This window comes from Phodopus roborovskii, unplaced genomic scaffold (genome assembly GCF_943737965.1).
Source record: "Phodopus roborovskii unplaced genomic scaffold, PHOROB, whole genome shotgun sequence".
Classification (NCBI taxonomy): Eukaryota; Metazoa; Chordata; class Mammalia; order Rodentia; family Cricetidae; genus Phodopus; species Phodopus roborovskii.
This window is the reverse complement of record NW_026126515.1, coordinates 9,112,595-9,132,265: the sequence shown is the minus strand read 5'-3', so window position 1 is coordinate 9,132,265 and position 19,671 is coordinate 9,112,595. Positions and strand designations below refer to the sequence as shown.

General features: G+C 43.6%; 1 protein-coding gene across 22 annotated transcripts in view; it reads right to left on the bottom strand.

Annotated features, from left to right (window-relative positions):
• Window positions 1–16,061, bottom strand: part of Nrxn3 (neurexin 3) — a 1,441,261-nt gene extending 1,425,200 nt beyond the window's left edge. For all 22 annotated transcript variants that reach the window (XR_007835231.1, XR_007835232.1, XM_051196126.1 and 19 more), the window contains exon 1: window positions 15,268–16,061. Coding sequence is in view for 20 of the 22 variants with exons in the window: in XM_051196126.1 (XP_051052083.1) it covers window positions 15,268–15,976 (709 nt within the window). In the remaining 2 variants the exon portion in view is untranslated. The remainder of the gene's footprint in view (window positions 1–15,267) is intronic.
• Between the last annotated feature and the right edge of the window lie 3,610 nt (window positions 16,062–19,671).

The window sequence follows — 19,671 nt, the reverse complement described above, 5'->3', positions numbered from 1 at the left end:
TGAGATTCCACTTGTAGACATGTTTTCAAATGGACAGACCTCCCTTAATTGAAGTTAAAAGAATGGCCAACGAGAATAGACTTTGAAACAAAAGATGCCAATTTTCAGCCAGTTTATTACATTCAAGTGCAATTTCAACTGTGGTGGCAAAAGGGACTCTTTTCTATATTCACCAGCAAAGAATTTTAGAGAACTTTTCCTTGTGCAGTTTCCTTCTGAATGTCTCTGGTCATCTACTGTAGTCTGTCTTATAAATTCTTTCTTCTTCATGGTCTTAAATATGAAGGTTCCCAAGGGTCTGGATTTAGGTTTCTTCCCTCTCAATCATGCTCCTTCCCTGGGCAAATTTTCCTATGCTCAAGCTTTTCCTTTCCTCCTGCACCATCCCTGGCATCTGTACACAAACCCATCACACCCCTGGTGCTAACCACTGCTTCCATCTACATCTATATACCCACAGTCCCTGAAGAGAAAGGACATAGTGAAATTATAATGTGTCATCTCTCACCCTCACTTCAAGCCTGCTGCCACCTTCCTTCCCTCATATACATACAAACAGAAGGGCATGTCATCAGAATTCTGTCTTTCCATTTTTAATAATAAAGAATAGTAATACCCAATTTTGGTGCATTCTCTATGTCAGATATTGTTTGAGGCAGTCCACTAGCATTCTATTTCTTTTGGGTGTGTGTGCGTTTGTTTGTTCTTAGCACTGGGAATCAAACCCAGAGCCTGGTACACGCTAGGCAAGTGCTCCATCACTGAGTCACAAACCCAGCCACTCCCTCTCTCTTGTATAAACCTGAGACAATTTTAAATGGCAGGCACTGTTATCATCCATGTCACAGATGGCAAAACTTTGCCCAACTTTGCACAACTACCATGCACAACCCTTGCCCAACTATTAAATGCTTCTCCTTCATGTCTTCCCAGTTGGCTCTTCTCCCATCACTTCTCATCCAGTCTATGCTGTTGTGTCACAAACCCATACCATAGCCTCCCTCTGGACTCTTAGTTTGAAGCCTTCCAATCATTAATCCATCATGCACACTGCCAGAACCTCAAATCTACCTCTCATTCACCCCACTGAAAAACTTCTGAAGTTTTTTGACACTGAAAACTATTCAAAATTCTTACAAATCAAGACATTCCATCATGATTGTTTTTCTCAAACTTTCCCATTGGCCTCAGATCATGACACATAGTGACACTGTCCTGCAAATAGCACCAAGATCCAACTGATTGCTAGGACTGACCCAAATGCTCCTTCTTCCCAGACTACCAACCAAAACTTACAAGTCCTGACCCAGGATCTTTTTAGTGAAGTTTCTTCCTACTTCAAACTCCCTTTTGCTGGCTCTGGCCCTAGAACAGTTCTGATGTATGTGTGCCTCTCTGCTTGATGGGCCTCCAAACTAGATTATAGGATCCTTAAGGGAAGAGACCATATGGTAGATAACAGTCATTCGCTTTGTGAAAGTTCAATAAATGAACCTATTCCAGCAAACAGAAGGCCTAGTCCACCACACTGAAGAGTAGACATCAAAGTCTGCTTTGCAAAGGACTTTCTTTTATGAAGCCTAAACTTGCCACCAGCCAGTAATTTTTCATCTGAAAATGGCTCTGGGGTAATATTTGCAACTGTGAGGCCTCCAAAGGATAAGGTGTAAGAAAGTACCTTCTGGAGCCTGCTGGCCAGATCAATGAGGCTACAACACACAGAGTCAAAAAGCATCGAGAACACTAGCCCTAGCATCAGGGATAATTTAGAGTCAACCTCCACCTGACAGCACAGGCTTTCATTGGAAGATACTGTTACAGTAGCTGAAGTGGAGAACGTAGAGTTGCACTCTGATAAGTGGCCTCTGATCCTTTCTGAACAAAATCCCTCCTTAGGAAAGAACATCTTTACAATAGTCTCCTCAGAGCAGAATGTTTATTTACGAACAACTTCCATATGTGATAACTGTGTTTGTTTTTTTTCTTTCTGATATCACTTTTTTAGAAGCTGCTGATCTAGTGACTTATCTCCCACACCCCTTTGTTAGGCAGATATACAGGACAAAACAGGGGGAAGGATTTAGCTGTAAAGCATCCAAAGCCAAGGAGTCCTTGCATTGAAAGCAAATACATGCTAGCCCATACACAGGCACATTTCTCCCAGGTCCGCTCCAGCATCCTCTGTATCCCACAGTGATACAGCTTAACAAAAAAGCATGTTTCTGTGGGCCCACAGTTCTATCATATAATTCTTCCTTTGTAGCTCTCATTCCTTCAACTCTTTTGCCTAAGTATCCTCTTCCTCCTCTATATGAAAGCTTTTCCTTTATCTCAGGACAATTATCCTGTCCCTAGTGAAGCTTGTCTTCCCCAGGGAATCTACAGGAACTAATGGGTCCTCTCCATCTCCAGTGACAACAACATGCACATCTCAAACAGCCAATTCACAAGCATTTACATGATCCCTGGCTGGTGGCTGCCTATAATTGTTACAGAAAACCATTGGTTTGTAAACAAAAACTACCACCTAAAAACAGTCTTTTGAGTTCATTCTCAAGCAGATCAAACCAAACAGAATGTGTATACTCTTAACATAAATTCAGTAAGAGCTGTCCCACATAAACACCACTTTTCCCAGGTATGGATGACTTCAGTGATTCATTTATTCAATAGACACTGTTAAGCTCATGTGCATATAAACATGAATCTGCCCACATATTACTGAGCCCTTCCATGCCAACATGCAATCTCAGACACACAGGTATGCACTTGAAACTTGAATGTACCTCTCTATCTCTCTGTCAAACACACACACACTTCATTAAGGTGACAAACTCTTACTGAGTGTCTTCTTTGTAACAGACATAACAGTAACATACAATTCTGCAGGGATATCAATTACTAAAGGGAAAGGAGTGACCTCCCTTCTTAGTTTCATGTTTTATTGTGCCCAAGGAGAGTCTATCCTCACTCCTGCACCAAGAATGGGAAAACCCAGCTGAGCAACCACAATGAACATTACGGATAGGAAACTAAAGAGAGCCAACAGACACATTAAAAATGTAGCCATTGGCTATAAACATGGGATGGGGGGCATAGGCCGACTCTGCATTAACTCGAGGCTGAAAACTGGAATAGGTACATCCTAAACTTTCCACAGTACTGAAATGCACCGATCCTAAAAACATGTTAACTCTTGCACACTGTCATTTTTTGAGACAGCCATACCAACTTCCAACAGATGTCTGCATTCCATGAAGCCTGGGAAATTCAAACTCACTTCTTGAACTCAACATGATATTCATAGTTTCTTTTAAAAGTAACTGTTTGGGGATAAGAAGATGGCTCAATGGTTGGGAGCACTTGATGCCTTTGCAGAGGGCCCAGGTTTGGTTTCGAATACCTATAAAGTGGCTCACAACTATCCATAACTCTAGTTCAATGAGATTCAAAGCCCTCTTCTGGCCTCTGTTAGTACTAGGCACACACATGATACACATACATCCAGGCTGGAAAAACACTCATACATATAAAATAAAATAAAATCTTTTATAAAGCAAATAATTTTACATCATTAAGTTTATGAGATTTTTTTTCTTTGCTGTCAGGTCAGTAACATGTCTCCTAACACAGATTTAGCCAAGAGCCAAGATTAGCCTCACTTCTTTGAAATCCAGGAGAAAATTTGTATACTGGAATCCAGTCTATACCCACATGGAAACAACTAGTAGTACAACTTAAACCACTCCCTGAGAGACTCCTGCCCATCGGTGCCAAGAGCATGGATAGCTGGGTAACCTGTCAAAGTTAGGAGCATTTCTGAATAGGGTATATGGTTCCAAGGCCAGTTTCCAGGAACCACTATTCTATACTAATTTATCTCATGTTCTCATCTAGGAAAAATAAAATAAAAACAAAACAAACAAGCAATAACAACAACAAAACCTAAAGCATCTGACTAGGTTAGCAAAATCCTCTTACTTTAGATACATAAAACCTCGACTACCATGTCAAACTTGTCAAAAAAAAAAAAAAAATCAGTTCAATCAAGTTCCCTCTCCCTCTGCATTCCAGAACTTCTCACAGCCTTAAGAACAATTCGTGATCTTCAGGAGGCTAGAAATTCAGATGTTAAAACCCAAGTGAGAAAAGAGGAAGACAACACATCTTGGAGAAATGGAATAAGACAGATAATAAAGCTAACCTTGAATCTTACTCACTGCAAACTGCTTGGGAACAAAATGACTGGAGTGTAAGTCACCTGCTTACTGCAAAACAACACAAAAGAGAAAGCTCATTAACTGAACAACCTAATGTACCTTGGACCAGTGCTGAGCATCAGAAAGCCTTGTACTGGGCTGGAACTGTCTTTCCTACATTAAGATTAGTCACAAACAGGAAGTGGATATGCTTAGTAAGCAAACATGGAAAGCAAGCATGTGAGCTCCATTTCCCATGTAAAAAGCTGGACATGGTGGTTCACACTTGTAATCCCAGTACTGGGAAATATCCCAGAGGCTTGCTGGTGAGACAGTCTTGCAGAGTTGGTGAACTCCAGGTTCATCCAAAGACCTTGTCTCAAAAAGTAAGGCAGAGAACCATAGCAGAAGACACCAGTGCTGACCTCTGGCTTCCACAAACAAGTGAGCATGTACTCATGTACACACATTCCAGGCATATGTGCACGCGCGCGCGCGCGCGCACACACACACACACACACACACACAAGCAATTACTCAACTGCATTATTAATTCTAAATAATGAGACCCAGTGTGCTATTTACAGATTCCAACCCTTTGAGATCACAACATGCTGTGGCCATCTACAAAGTTCATACTCTAGAACTGTACGATAAAGTTATAAAAAATAATCACAAAAGAATCTTATGCTGTAAGTAAGGTTTTGGTTAGGTCACACGCATAACTATCCCAAGGTGCATATAACCCTCAGGCTACATATTGAAAATACCTTCAATAGCAAGAGAATCCCTTATGAATTTTGCTTTGACATAGTTAATTCCTGCACACACACACACACATACACACACACACACACACACACACACACACACACACACAATCTAGAAAGGTCAAGACGGCCACCCTCACATTCATCCCCCTTACCCACATGGCTCACAAAAAAAAAAAAAAAAATGCTTTAAATGGAATGGGACAGTGACTATGTGGCTTGAAAGCATGGTATGTTCCAACAACAGAGATTTCTGATACTCTGAGCTAATCATGGACACATTAAACTAACCTGAAAATGCACCAAGCCCTTCATCATTACAGGTGGCTACAGGTGACTAGTCTGCTACTGATGGAAGGGTAGTCGTTAGAATTAAGTTGTGACATATAAGTATTTAAATCTAATCAACCTTAAAGTTGCCTTAAACTCATTATCCCAGCATCCTTTAAAATGCAGGTTGGCTTCCATAACTAGAAGGCCATAGAAACACATTAGAATACCCCCCCACACACACACACACAAAGATCGTACTTCTTAGCTCATAGATTTCTTCTGCATTGCAAGAGCCTCCTCAGATTTCATCACACACCCCCCTTAAAGGAGGCAGGCTCCCAGAACCTTTCTGTTATATATCTCCTCTATCCAAGCTGCATTCTTGTAGTTTCTGACCCAGATGAGAGCAAATGCACTGCAGAAGGATTAGTCTTCCTGGGAGCCCTCGGATCAGAGTCTCATCAATCTCCGAGCCCACTCTTCCCCATTCCTCTAGCCCTTCAGAACTAAGCATGCAAGAAACAGGGCCCCATCTGGAGTGGCAAGAAGCTTCAGAAAATGACACGGCATGAAGAAACCTTCAGTGTTCACTGACCTCCCAGCCTGGTTGGCCCTTTGCTGGCTGCTTGGATCACAAGCGAGAGATTTCAGCTCTGCTACCCAGCTTATCTCGCCTCACAAGTGGTGTCCTCGTTTTTATTTGAAAGCAACTTATTAAGTAAATAATCTGCACATTCTCTCTGTGCACTTTTTCTGTGTTCCAGGGATGCGAGCAGTATACTTCCAATCACACCTACAGGAGCAGTTACGGGGTTGTCTGGACTGAACTGTCACCTAGGGCAGAAAGTCCAACCCCAGTGTGTCCAACAGCCACAGGGCTGTGAACAGCCTTTTTTCTGCAGATGTCACACTGACACACAGACAACTTCAGGAAAAACAAACTGGCAGATGAGAGGCAAAGTGACAAGAAAATAGCAAATAGTGTCTCACCAAGAAACTTGAAGGGGAAACTCCCCTGCCATTTTCTTAGCTACAAAGGGGGTGAGCCAACCGGTAAGGTGCTTGCCCTGAAAGTGTGAGGAGCTGAGTTTTATCCCCACACCCTTAATTTAAAAAGTAAATGTGGGATGCACTGAGGACATGAAAACAGGTGGTTCTTGAAGGCTCACTGGCTAGCCACTCTTGCCTACTTAGTAAAACATACCTTATCCTTTAAAAAGAAAAAAAATAGATGATGCCCGTAGATTAGAACAATAGTTGAGGTTTTCCTCTGGCTTCCACACACTTGCCCACACATGTGCATGCACATGCATGCATGCACACTCACATGTGCACACATGCACACATGCACACACACATACACACCTACACACACACACACATACACACGTATTTAAATAAGACTCCTGAATGTGTTTCATGGCTGGAAAACCTGCACACCAAGAGCTGGATGGTCCTGTAGTTCCTGCCCTGACTTTCTGTCATCAATGTCATTTTCAGGCCCTTGTTTCCCTTGCATGCCTAGGGTCATCCCCCACAAAAGCTGAAAGCACTCTTCATTTCTAGGACTAGATGCAAAGCAAGGTTTATCACTGAATACATATAGGAAGTTCAGCTGGATAACTATGAGGGCAATTTATTTTTAAAGTGATTGGTTCCTGGGATTATAAATGAAAGAGATAGATAGATAGATAGATAGATAGATAGATAGATAGATAGATAGATAGACAGACAGAGAGAGACAGAGACAGAGAGAGAGCACTCTGGAAAATACACCAGTCAGGAACCTCATGGACAGAAGTCAAGGTCTGAAAGCAGGCACAGACAAAGACACATTTAAAGGGGGACCCATATTGCTTTTAAATAGGTCACCCAGAGACACCAGTTCCTGGAGAAAAAGCAGCATTAAGGACAACCCACTGGTAATGTAGCTTTCCAAACAGATCATGAAGACAGGCCTGGGGAGCCATACTTTGTCCTTATCCTCTGCTGGCCACTGACTGTCACTTGCAACACAGCCCCCAGAGAGCTAACCACATCAAAGATCCCCAGTTTAGCTAGAAAAGCCTGGGGGGAATAACTAGAGTTATCTTTTCATTTAAATACTAGCTTGTTCCTCTGAATCTGCAGCAAATACTTGCAAACAATTCCTCTATTTAAACCCCTAGATATTTTTGAAGCTCCCTCTTCCTCCCCTTTACAAAGTGTATTCCTCTATACCTTCCCCATTCCCACCTTCTCCAGTCATAGCTCTTCCAGTTCTGTGGGTTACAAAGTAGCACACGTGTCTGTGATGACGTATAGTCACTGGTTGGAGGGAATCACACACACACACACACACACACACACACACAGTGACAGTGCCATCACTGGACATCAACAAGTCTTCTCCACCAGGATCGGTGCATAGAAGTGGTACCTGAAGCCTATGATATCCGTGGGTCCTTAAGATAAAAACATTTGCTAGTATAAAATTAGGTCTGGGGCTTTGTAAGGGGCTCAAGCAAGTTAAGATTTATCAAAGGTTTAATTCCATTAGCATAAATCTGCCTCTGTCATCCTGTCCCTCCCACTACACACACGCAAAAGAAAAAGAGAAAAATAAACACAGAAAACAGAATTTGGTTGCGTTATGTGTAAAGATAACAAAAGGCAGGAGGAAATCAGGGGTCTGACAAAAGAAGCCAGGGACCTCTATTAATCACCAGCCCTGAGTGGGTGATGGGCATCTCCTGGTACCTAGGAACCCAAAGGTAAGTCTGAAGAGGCTGCCCTCCTCCAACGGTGCTCCTCCAACTGCTAAGGTTCTGCTCCAACTGCCTGGAAACCCTTGGGTCCAGTCTCCATTTACTTTGCTGTAAATCAAGGTCTTAAGGGTGGGAAGCAAATGCTAATTTTCATCTGTTTTCACTTTCTCATATCCTCTTTTGTTCTCCCTGGCTGGGAACAGCAAGGTTCCTGGGACTGGCCCAGCTGATAACCTCCTGCACTGGGAGTTTGACATTTTGCTTATCTTAGACATCCAGGAAGGCAATGCTCCATTTCACGATGGAGACACAGGCCATTTGTGTCAATGAGGGGAGTTTACTGGGAGTAAAATGTCTGGGCACTCCATTTTGAGAGAAGGCAGCAGCCAATCTCAGTCTCACACCTTCTACACATGAGTTCAGTGACACTCAGGGGTCTGCATCTCCTCACCTATTCACAAAGGTGAAGCTTCCCCTCTGCCTTTGCTGAGTTGCTTAGGAGCTACATGCAGACAAAGAGCTGTGAATGGGATCCAACCAAAATGCCACAGTCAGCAACCCCTGGCTTTTGAACTGAAGAAACAGCAATGATTTTGTGTTCCCCTGACATCCCCTTCCTTTTGCCCCTGCCCCCTTTCCTGAGATACAGGAAAATGGAGGAAGGAGGTGGGCAAAGTTCAAAGGGATGCCTCATGGATAAACACTCTTCTTACACAGGCCAGGAGTCCCAAAGTCTATGCAGATAGCTTTGTACACTTTATCTCATTCCATGTCCTCAAAAACGCTGAGGTCTGGTTTCTTATGAGTATAACAGAAACAATTGAAGAAGGTGGACTCTGAAGCCCAGATTTACCTTTTATCTGAAAATCTTAGACAAATTGTTGAATCCCCTGCCTCTCACTTTCCTTACCTACAAGATAGAACTATAGTTGTGTATCAAGAGCGGGTTTGAGGGTTACAAGAGCAACTGCATTCAAAGCACTTATAACCATATAGATATCAAGCAAATGCTCTGTGGTTATTAGGAGTGGCTGTTGTTATTTATTATTGTCAATGAAAATATTGACGCTTCACAAACTTTATCCAAATACACATTCTATAAATGGACAAGACCAGATTTCAGTCAAGGTTATTTTCATCCCAGGGATCACACTCTTGGCCACTGTATAAATTTTGTTGGAGTCCCAAATTTCTCTGCCCCTGTTTCTTCTTATGCAAACCAGATGTTCCATCACATCAGCCCCATAGGATTGTGAGCAGTAGATAAGCCAATAAATATGAACACACCAGAATGTCAGGTAAATGGCGATATTCCACAATGGTGATGGTGATAATAACTCCATTATTACTTTGTCCTCGAACGTCTGACATTGGGCAGAGATACACCCCACAGCTTCTCACTTCAGTTACACTCTGGGGTCTCATTGCTATAGACCACACTGCAGGGCCAGTGTGTACAGGGGCAATCCAGTGGTCAGAGGGTAAATGTACATAGTCATCCCATCCCCCAAGCACAGCCTGTACCTCACCTCTTCTTCTTGTGAAGGAAGTGGGGTGGGACTCAGCTGATGGGCAGCTGCCCCAGGAACTAGAAAGCATCCTTCCAGGGCAGCCTGCAAAGGGAGATAGGGGTCTTGAAAATAATTAGCCCCCAGTGCTGGGCCTGTGGCATCTCATTACCAAATGCAAATTCAAGTTCGTGTACCACTCCAAGGCTCCTGGCACAATGCCTGCCTGACCCTCAACCTTGCTGAATGTGGACCAAATAATTCCCCACTGCCCACCCCCTTTTCAGCTTGCAGCTGGTGTTCAGGCTCTGCAAAGGGAAAAGCCTGCTGTCAGCCCACTGAAGGGAGAACAAGGAAAAGGGGTCTTATTTCTTTAAGGGAGGAGGCAGGGATGTTATGGGAGGGGGAGATTAGAAAAAAATTGTTCTTCCCTCAGCAGTTAAAAGAGGGATAATTGGAGTAAGTGGCAGGCGGCTGTTCTGCCATTTAGCATACAGCATACCCAGGAAATCTCACTTGGTAATCAGGAGAAGAGGAGGGAAAAGGAGCAATCAGACCCCTATTCAAGCTCCCTTTAGCGACAGCCCCTGCTGGCTGGCTGGCTGGCTGGCTGGCTGGCTGGCTGGCTGGCTGGGCTGGGCTGGAGAGAGCAGGGGCTGATCCCACTGAAAGCCTGAATGCTAGGTGGGAAGTCGGGGCTCAGGGTCACAGTCCCTCCTCTGTGTACATTGTAAGATCTTTCTGCTGTTCCACCTTCTCCAAATCAAAGGGAAATGTTGGGAAGGGAGCTATCAGTTTTCTTCCGACTGCTCTCAATGGCCCTTGTGCCCAGGCTTCCAGGGCCTTAAGAGTTGACACAAATTGTCACATTATAATTGCAGCAGGGTGTAAACTTGGGACAAGGAGGGAAGATGACCATGTTTTACTGCAACAGGAATTTCCAACCAGGCATCCCTGGTTCCTTAACAATGGGCTGAGAACCTCAGCTTCAGGGCCTATGTCATTCTTTAGTTTTGAAAGTTGAGGGCAGAGTAATACAATTCTCAAGGAAAAGAAAAGTCATTGAAATTGGCTTTCCAGAAGGAATGCAAAGACCACATGGCAGGGATCAGTCAAACCACCTATCAGTCAATCAAATGATAGATAGGCCCATGCCATGAGATTCATTCAGGGGAGGTCAGCTCAAACCTTCTCCGTTGTTCCCTGGCCCCATTCTCCCTGCAACAGGCTGACTTCATGTTAAATGAAGTCTTCAGGGGAACTGGGACTAAGCTTTATATGCCTTGGCAGTGAATCGATGCTTCACAGCTATGAGCTTGCTGAGAAATTCAGTGCATGTACTTTCATAACTAAGAATACTTCAAAAATAATCATCTCAACTCATTTTGAGGCAATGACAAATTTTCCGTAGCCTATAAGGGGACTTGTCCCTAGAAGAAGCTGGGGACACTGAGTCACTCTCTGGCCACTAAGCTTCAAGGCTCCCATCACAGGACTGACCTAGACAAAGGACAGGCGAGAGCGCTAGGCCACGCCCCCACTAAATTCCGAACCGCATTCGTCTTAAAACTGTCTGGTTTTATCTGCCTTTCCTCTGTCCTCATGGCCATTTACAGGTTGAGAATCAAAGCCTTTTATTTTTAACCATAATATCTCTAGGAGTACGAAGCTGAAACCTCTTCTCCATACATCCACAGTGTGCCATAATGCTCAGTGTGACCGTCAATGAGGACATGAGCTGCAGAGTGACGTTTTACCTAGTTCAGAGGTCAGTTCGCAGCCAGCGCTCACAATCCTTCACCCAAAAGAGAAGACAGTGGGTCCACTACCCCTTATCCTTGGGCCCAGGTCCTCCACATCAACTATCTCTGTTGTCTTCTCCTCTTCTCACATGGAATCAGAATAGCCCAAAACACATAAAGACATGGATGCATCTGTGTATTCTTTCTGGGGTAAAGTACAGACACATTTTAGAGCCATTGAGGCACATAGAGCCAGAGAGGCCAAGCAAACAAACAGCAACACTACAGGTATGCTACAAACTGATGGACTACAAAGCACACCTCCAACAGGCCCCAATAGACCATAGGAAACTGCAGGAACCCACCCAGCTGCCCCTGCTCTCAGAACCAGTAAAGTACAAAACACACCCCCAAATGGAAGGGTCCCTCCAGCAAACTAGGACAAATGGGTCCTTGATACCTAAGCCCCACTACTGTGGGAAAGTTCCCTGATTTCTCTTCGTGGTATGTGTGATCTGATGGGGAGAGAGGTGTGGTTACATGTCCACTACCCACTTCCCATTTTCCCTAGGGAAAAAGCAGGCATTTGTTTAGGTTATTTATCATGTTCGTGCATATCTGCTTGACACTTAGAAACTGCTCTGGTTTGACCCCTTCCACATTTCACAGGTGTGTGTTTGTGCTTACTCTCCAAAACTTAACTATATGTGGAGACAAGGGATAGTTTGTAATAGTCTGCAATGCAATTTTGTCACTGATCAGACATGACGGGGATCAGCAGGCTTCAAGTCATCCACAGTACATTCCCCTACCTCCCAATATCTGTTTTTACCAAAACCTTTGGGCCATTCTGTTTTCAGGCTATCTAGATGTTGAGTTATCACCAAGTCTATTTGCTCTGCTTCTTTCTATACAGGAGAAGAAATCTGAACTTTGCAAAAAGAACAATTATTAAAATATACATATTGTATTTAAACATTAAAAAAGCAACTGCACTCAATCTGTTCTGAAGAAATTCCACTGAGGACAGAATAACATACATATGCACAAAAAATAAATAAAAAGAGAGAAAAAACAAATTTATACACACACACATACAGTGTCAATTCTTCCTGCCGAAAGTGCTGATCCAAACCTGCCTGGAGGAAATGAGTTCTTTTAACACACACACACACACACACACACACACACACACACACACACACACACACACACACAAATGCTAGCAGAGATAATCATCACATTAACAACACACTTGCAGCTGTCCTGGTCCCTCAAAAGGAAGAATCAACTTTTAATGTAAGTTCTGAGAGCAGAACAGATCCTCTGGGAGAATAAGAAAAGTGATCGTGTCAGTGTCTTCAGGCAGGATGCTCTCCAATGCCAAGAAGCTTCAGAGTGTCAATCAGCTCTGGAAGGCACCTGCTTGGAAGAAGCCCTTTAATAGCCTCGTTCCAACAGTGTAGTTTTACGTGTTGAGTGAACTCTGGTCCTCTTCTCCACCAACTTTCTTTCCTGTGAGTTCAATGAGAGAAATTTGAAGCCTACAAGGGTGCCTCACTTTTTAACACTATAACATGACATTGTCATCTACAGATGTGCTGAATCGTTTTTATAGTCATCTTGGAAGCAAGTGGTCTGGGGACCTCAGGCTGGATATGTCTGTGGACCTAAAGGGATAATGTATATGTCCAGCATCTCCATCCCAAGAAAGGAGATGTAAAAACTAGCCTGGTAGAGGACAGAAGCAGAACAGTAGGGGAATATTTCCAAGGAACCCATGCACAACCTACACTGGGGACTCCTGCGCAGTTCCCAACATGCCAGTCTCCAATATGTTTCACCTAGAAAATAAACCTAGATTTGACTTATAACAATATTTGAACATAGCTCCTAGTACATAAAGTTTATATCAAACATAACCTGCTTTATAAGGGATGGACAATTCCCAAAACATTTTAGGAACACCCATAAATACATTAAAAACAAATCCGAAAATTAGGCCCTTGCGTGAACAGAGGAAGGAACAAGATACTTACCTGGTCCCACCTTCTTGACACAGAAGCAACAGCCCATTAAGGGAAAATTATTTCCTCTAGGGAATGAAATCTCTAGCCTGGGTTGACTAATATTCCAGTTGGGCAGGTCAATAATCTGACTAAGAGACCAGCCCTCAGAGAGGCAGGACTACCCGGGGAAGGGATGCTTTCCTTAAGATGTTCTAAAGAGAAGCTGGAGTAATAATTTATCTTATGGGATAATCTTCCTTCCCAGAAGACTTTCCCCACTAAAGCAGTCCCCAGGAGCCACTACGGGGTTCAGCTTGGCTTGTGAACCATTCTGAGCCCTTCAGATAGGCATCTCTTACCTTTTCTCCTATTCTGTATTTTTATTTATGGTCCTAGTCCTAGCTTAAGTATGCTTTTTCTGACACTTTGGGCTTCCTTATTCTTCTTGAAAACTCCCTTCCCTACCATGTGGCTGCTTGTTCACCATGTGGCTGGCCTCCATGCCAGATTATCTCAAAGGGTAAGGCTCATTTCCTTCTCTCTGCCCCTGGGAAACTGCTGAGATTCACAGCTTAGCTGAACTTTGTATGTTTATTGGTTTGTTTGTTTTTTTTTTTTAATCTAATAAAATTTTCAAGCTTCTATTGAAGCCCATTCTTAAATTCTTTTATTAATGAGACCAAGAACTCCAGGAGAGACCCTGATTCCCAACATTAACACTGTGACCTCTTTGTGCCTGTACCAAGGCATTCTTCCCCTTGATTGTTCATTGGGATCATGTGAGAAGCTCTAAAGATAGAGTTGCTGAGATTCCACCCCCAAGAGATGCTGGTATGGCTTGAAAGTTTCGCAGTTCCCCCCAAGGTGATTTCAATGTTCAGATGAGTTTAAGAACCATTGATCTTGGAATGCCCCAACCTCCATGAAGAGGTCCAATAGGTTGATAAGAAGAAACATTTCAAGAAGAATCAGGGTGTAACCTAATCTGTGTCCTCAGCATCCTGCCCTCTCAAAATACGCATCTGTCTCATCATTTCTCACATACTTGATAACCTCTCAGTGATTTCTCTTCCCCAAATCTAAACCAGTAGTGAATGCAGCAGACCTGGAGTTTATATTTCATTTGACTTTGTTATATTAAATTCCTCACATCTAATACCAAACAGAAGTTAGGAAGTTAGTGTGGCAAGGTTGATGCAACTTAAGTTCTTTGCAGGAAAACCTCTCTGTCTGTCTATATATCTACATATCCATCTATCTCTATCTATCCCTTCCTCCTTTACTCTGTTTTCTTCCCTCCTTTTCTCTATCCCTTACTCTCTCTCCTTCACTCCCTTCTCTTCTTCCCTCCCTCTCTGTCTCACGCTGTGGTTAGATGTAGGCAGATTTCTAGTGTAGTTTGAGGAATTCCACCAGTCCTGTGCCCACCCACACAGATCCCAGTGTGTGGAGCTCTCGGGAAAGGAAACCATCTCTAAAGAGGAGCCTCATGAAATAACATTGCTAGAACAAGGACAGAAGGCTCTCAAATGATTTCTTGACTGCCTTCTAGATGCTTTTCATGGGCTAAGGCATGGCATAACAAGACTGATTTGCAACATGTCCATGCACAGGCCATCATCCTCCACTCTCTGAACAGGCAATGTGGAAGATGCAATGTGAAATGTCCCATCCACCCACAGGGGTCCAAGTCTCCAAGAGTCAGGGGCAGTGGAGTTAGCCACCTTGCTAGTCACTCTCTTGTTTCTCATACTGTGCCAACCCTGCAGAGCTGTATACAGACTCTGCAGTCTACTTCACCTAGCCCTTTGAGTTGAGTCACAGTGCACAGTTGAGTAGCCTGTAATCTTTTCATGTTGAGATCTGGTGTTGTTCCTCCTGAGAGTAAAAAGACAATTTTTACCACCTCCTTGAAGGAGGCCCAGTTATACAGCATGCAGCTGAAGCTACCCTTGCACATAGAACTGGTTTCTATTCAGCCATTCTGCCTTCACCCTATCACTCACACACAGGTCTTACCTTCTGAGCAGAGTGTGCCACCATAGCCAGTGGTAGAACAGTCACAGGTAGGATGGCCATCCAGGAGGAAGCAGATCCCACCATTTTCACAGGGACGCTCACCACAGGGTCCCTCCGCTTCTAACTGGACACCCTGGCTCCCCAGAAGCCGAGGCTCTGAGTTGCCGTACTTGAGATCCAGCATTAATCCCTTAAAGCCGGGTATGTTCTGTACTCCATCGAGGGTCAGGGCAGAAGGTCGGATATCAGCAGGGACGCCACCGAGGAACAAGTCACTGACCACATCCATGTAGGGCCGTTGAGGCTGTAGCTCCCCAGACTGGCCCTCACCGTCAATCACCAGCCCAGTGCGCAGGCGGTCACGGCTCACCATGAGAAAGTGCCAGCTGCTGTCGTTCACCTGCTTGTTGGACAACACGGTGGTCTCAGCGCAGTCCATGCTAAAGCGGAGTTGAACTCGGCCATCCACCAGAGAGAGGCAGAGGAAGTCACAGACACCACCATCATCCAAATACAGGAGCAGCCCAGTGGACACATTGGTCTTGAACTGGAAGCTCAGGTCACTGCGCGTACTAGCATCCCAGCGTAGGTAGCGAGCCCACTGGTTGGGGAGGCCCATGAACTCCAGACCCAGGCAGAGCCCAACCAGGGAGCCCAGAAAGATGCTCACCTTTAGGGTGAAGAAAACTGAGTGGAGGGTAAAGCTCATCGTGGCTGCGGGGCCAGGGCACAGAGGAGTACACAGGCCAGGGAACAGCCCTAGGGACTGGGGGCAGGAGGCAGGGGGTAGGCTTTGGTGATAGAAAAGACAAAGTGATACACAGAGAACACAGAAGAGGAATACAAGCAGGGATGTTAGGAGAGTGAGGAAAGAAGAAAAGGAATAACACAGCCCTAGATAGGCACACTGGCAAGAAATCCAGTAAAGAGGCAGAAGAAACAGACGGGATGTTGGGTGGGACCAACAAGGGGCAGGTTGAGGGAAAAGTATTCTCCAAGAAAAGATCTCAGCTATCCACACGGATCCGGAGGCCTTGATTCAAGGAGGAGGAGGAGCCCAGGGTAGGAACAGACCTTCAGCAATGTGTTCCTCAGGGCAAACGCACTAGCCAGGGAGACCAAGGATAGGGCTGGAGCCTCAGGGCGGTGATGGAGGAGGAAACAGTGAAGTGAGCCAAGTGAAAGGTAGGCCCAAACCGAGGACCAGTGTTAAGATTCTACTGTCTAGCAGAAGCAGGCCCTGGGAAGGGGAACGGCAAGCAACTGAGTACTCAGGCGGAATGGGGCCCAGAGCAGAACAGAAGCAAATTCAGGCTTCATGGTGCTGACCAGAGGCATTTCTGCCCATAGCACAGATCCCAAGACTCCAGAGAAAAGACCTGTGAAGGAAGAGAGAGAAGAGATTAGGATTAGGGCTAAGCACCAACGATTACCTGCCATAGCACAAAAGATTGATGGAGTGTGGATGCCAGTCAGACAACTCTAGATACTCCTTCAATGCTACGTACTTCACACAGGACAAGGGCCCAGTTCTCCCATGGCCAAGGGAAGACCACGATCCCAGCTCCTAATGACACACTTAGTTTTTCCAGATGTAAAACGCAAATACCATGGAAAGTCCCCAAAACCATATCAGCATATTTTTGGAAACAGCCAAAATTAAAACATGAACATTTAAAAACATTTAAATACTCATATATAATGTTTACTTATTTATATATAAAAACAATTTCCATTTTTCAATTTTACAATCCATCATTTAAGGAGAAAAGGCCTAAGACTTTAAATTTTAGAAAGAAATACACATTAAAAAAAAAAAAAAAAAAACAAGGGAAGTTGATAATGAGGTCGATGACTAACTTATCTACCATCATAGAGCCCTCATCTAGTAGCTGATGAAAACAGAAGCTGACACCCACAGCTAAACACTGAGCCAAACTGGAATCCAGATACACAGAGAGAGGAGTGATAAGAAAATGTGGGCAAGACCAGGCTACAGAAACTCACAGAGACAGCTGACCTGAACAAGGGGGAGCTTATGAACCCCCAGACTGATAGCTGGGAAACCAGCATTGGACTGACTCAAACCCCCAGGGAACATGGGTCTCAGTTAGAAAGCCTGGGCAGTCTAATGGACCTCTGACAGTGGAACCAGGATGTATCCATGGTGCACAAAAGGACTTTGGGAGCACATTCCCCATGGAGGGATACTCCCTTAACCTAGAGGCAGGAGAAAGGACCTAGTCCCTACACCAAATGACTTGACAGGTTACATTGACCTCCCTGGAAGGCATCATACTCCCTGTGGAGTGGGCGGGGGATGGGAAGATGGCAGGGGCCATGGGAGAGAGGAAGGGAGGGAAGGAGGGAGAGGGAACTGGATCGATATGTAAAATAATAATAATAATGATAATAATAATAATACAGGGGAAGAGAACAAGTAGGCTAAACAGCCTCTATTTAACTAAATATTAGGGACACCTTAAAAAACAAACATTAAGATTAAAAAAAATTGAAAGGCTATGTTTGGATTCTAATTCCTGTACATGAAATGTAAAACAATATTCCTAGCCTATTTGCATTTCTACTAATAATTTGAAAAGTGGACAAAATAATAGTCTCTTTCCAAGATTGAGAGAAAAATTAGAGAGAATAGTATAATGTGTACATAGTAAGAGTAAGTAATCAATATATACTAAATTTATTTCTTATTTCTAAAATGAGAAGGAATGAGTAGATGAGGTGTGAGAGAGAGAGAGAGAAAACAATGTATATATGCACAATATTGAGAAAATTCATGAAAAGCTAAGAAGTGTCACAGACAGAGTAAGTCATTGATTATTACTAGAAAGGCAGCCAATATCCATTGAGCTTGTAACCTGGTTTCTGAAGAAAGTTGCTGATTTACCTAACCAAGCTGGCGATTTCTCTGTTCAGATAAAGCAGTCAGTAAAATTTCCAAGGGCTGTGCAAGCTGTGGCTTAATCCTTGTCACATTTGGTAATTCACAGTTGTTCCCAATGGTCTCTGTTAGAGCACTGCATTTAACTCTATCTACAATGAAAACGTCAGCAAAGCTAGACAGTTCCTATCTTTGAAGAGAAAATGCCATCCCTTTAAGCAGGGAAAACTCCTGTTCTGAATAAATAAGAGCCTGGTCAAATCCATCATCAGAAAAGTCTCTGTTCTATGAAAGGGTTTCACCCAAGCAGTATTTCCTGGAGTGTGGCATGGGTATTCCCCATAGGCTCAAGAGATAGCCAACTAGAATGTGGACATAGGAATATACTGATGCTGACTTGTGGGGTGTGTGCCAGCCACCAAGAGTTCAAGATTTTTTTTGTGTGTATGCTGATTAATATCACTTTGGTAACATAAAGTCAACAGCTAAATGTCAACATCACAAACAACAGACAAGATGAATCTTAGCTATGTAAATATCCAGGAAGAATATTCAAGAGTAATAGTCAATGCACAAGTCATGAGTCTGGCATTGGCTGGTACTGTTGGAGTGGAGTAGGTTGGAGGTATGAGACCACAGGTGGTTAACAAGAAGTAAAGGTGGGAGACTTGACAGTCTAAGAAAATAATCAATGTGCTGAATGACATATGCTGACCAAGTTCCAAAGCAGCATTCTCTGGGAAAGAGGAAACTCTAGTGTACCTAACTCTAGTTCATTCCAAGCAACATTGGATCAAAATACCATAAGACATTCTTCCATATTCAAAGGCATCACAGACTGGTAGAAGACTAGTGTACTTTGGGGACAGAAAATTGTACTAGAACCAAATTGTTGTGGCAACACCCTGGGGACTGGAGAAAGCAACTGTTTGAACACATTGCCCAACACAGGACATTGTCATAGAACAGGAACAATGAAATATCTACACAAAGAATGAAACATCAAACAGAATTTAAGAGCTACTATACTTCCTTTGACTTCTATTCCATGCAGAGGCTTCAACATGACCCCAGTGTATATAAGGACAACATTCTTGAGTACTCCCTCAACTTTTCAAGATACTAACTCCAAGTGGTCCTGGAGGACAAAACAATACCTATCTAATTGTCTATGGAAGGCCACGAATAAATGGAGAGCTACAATGTTCAAGCACACACACCTATGAGAGAGGATTGTGGGAATTTACCCATCTTGTTTTGTGATAATACTAATTAATCTATGTAGATGAGCCTCTATCTTCATAATCTTCTCCTTCCCTCTCAATCAGACTAATTTTGGACACACTAACATCCCTACACTGTGCATCAGGGGAAATCTAAAGGGCTGACTGAAAGAAGCTAAGCTTCCATTCTCATAGGTACCAGGCAGGTCTGATGCAAGAATGATACCATTAAACCACTCCATCAGGACTTGACCCACTATTGACTGCCCACATTCTTTC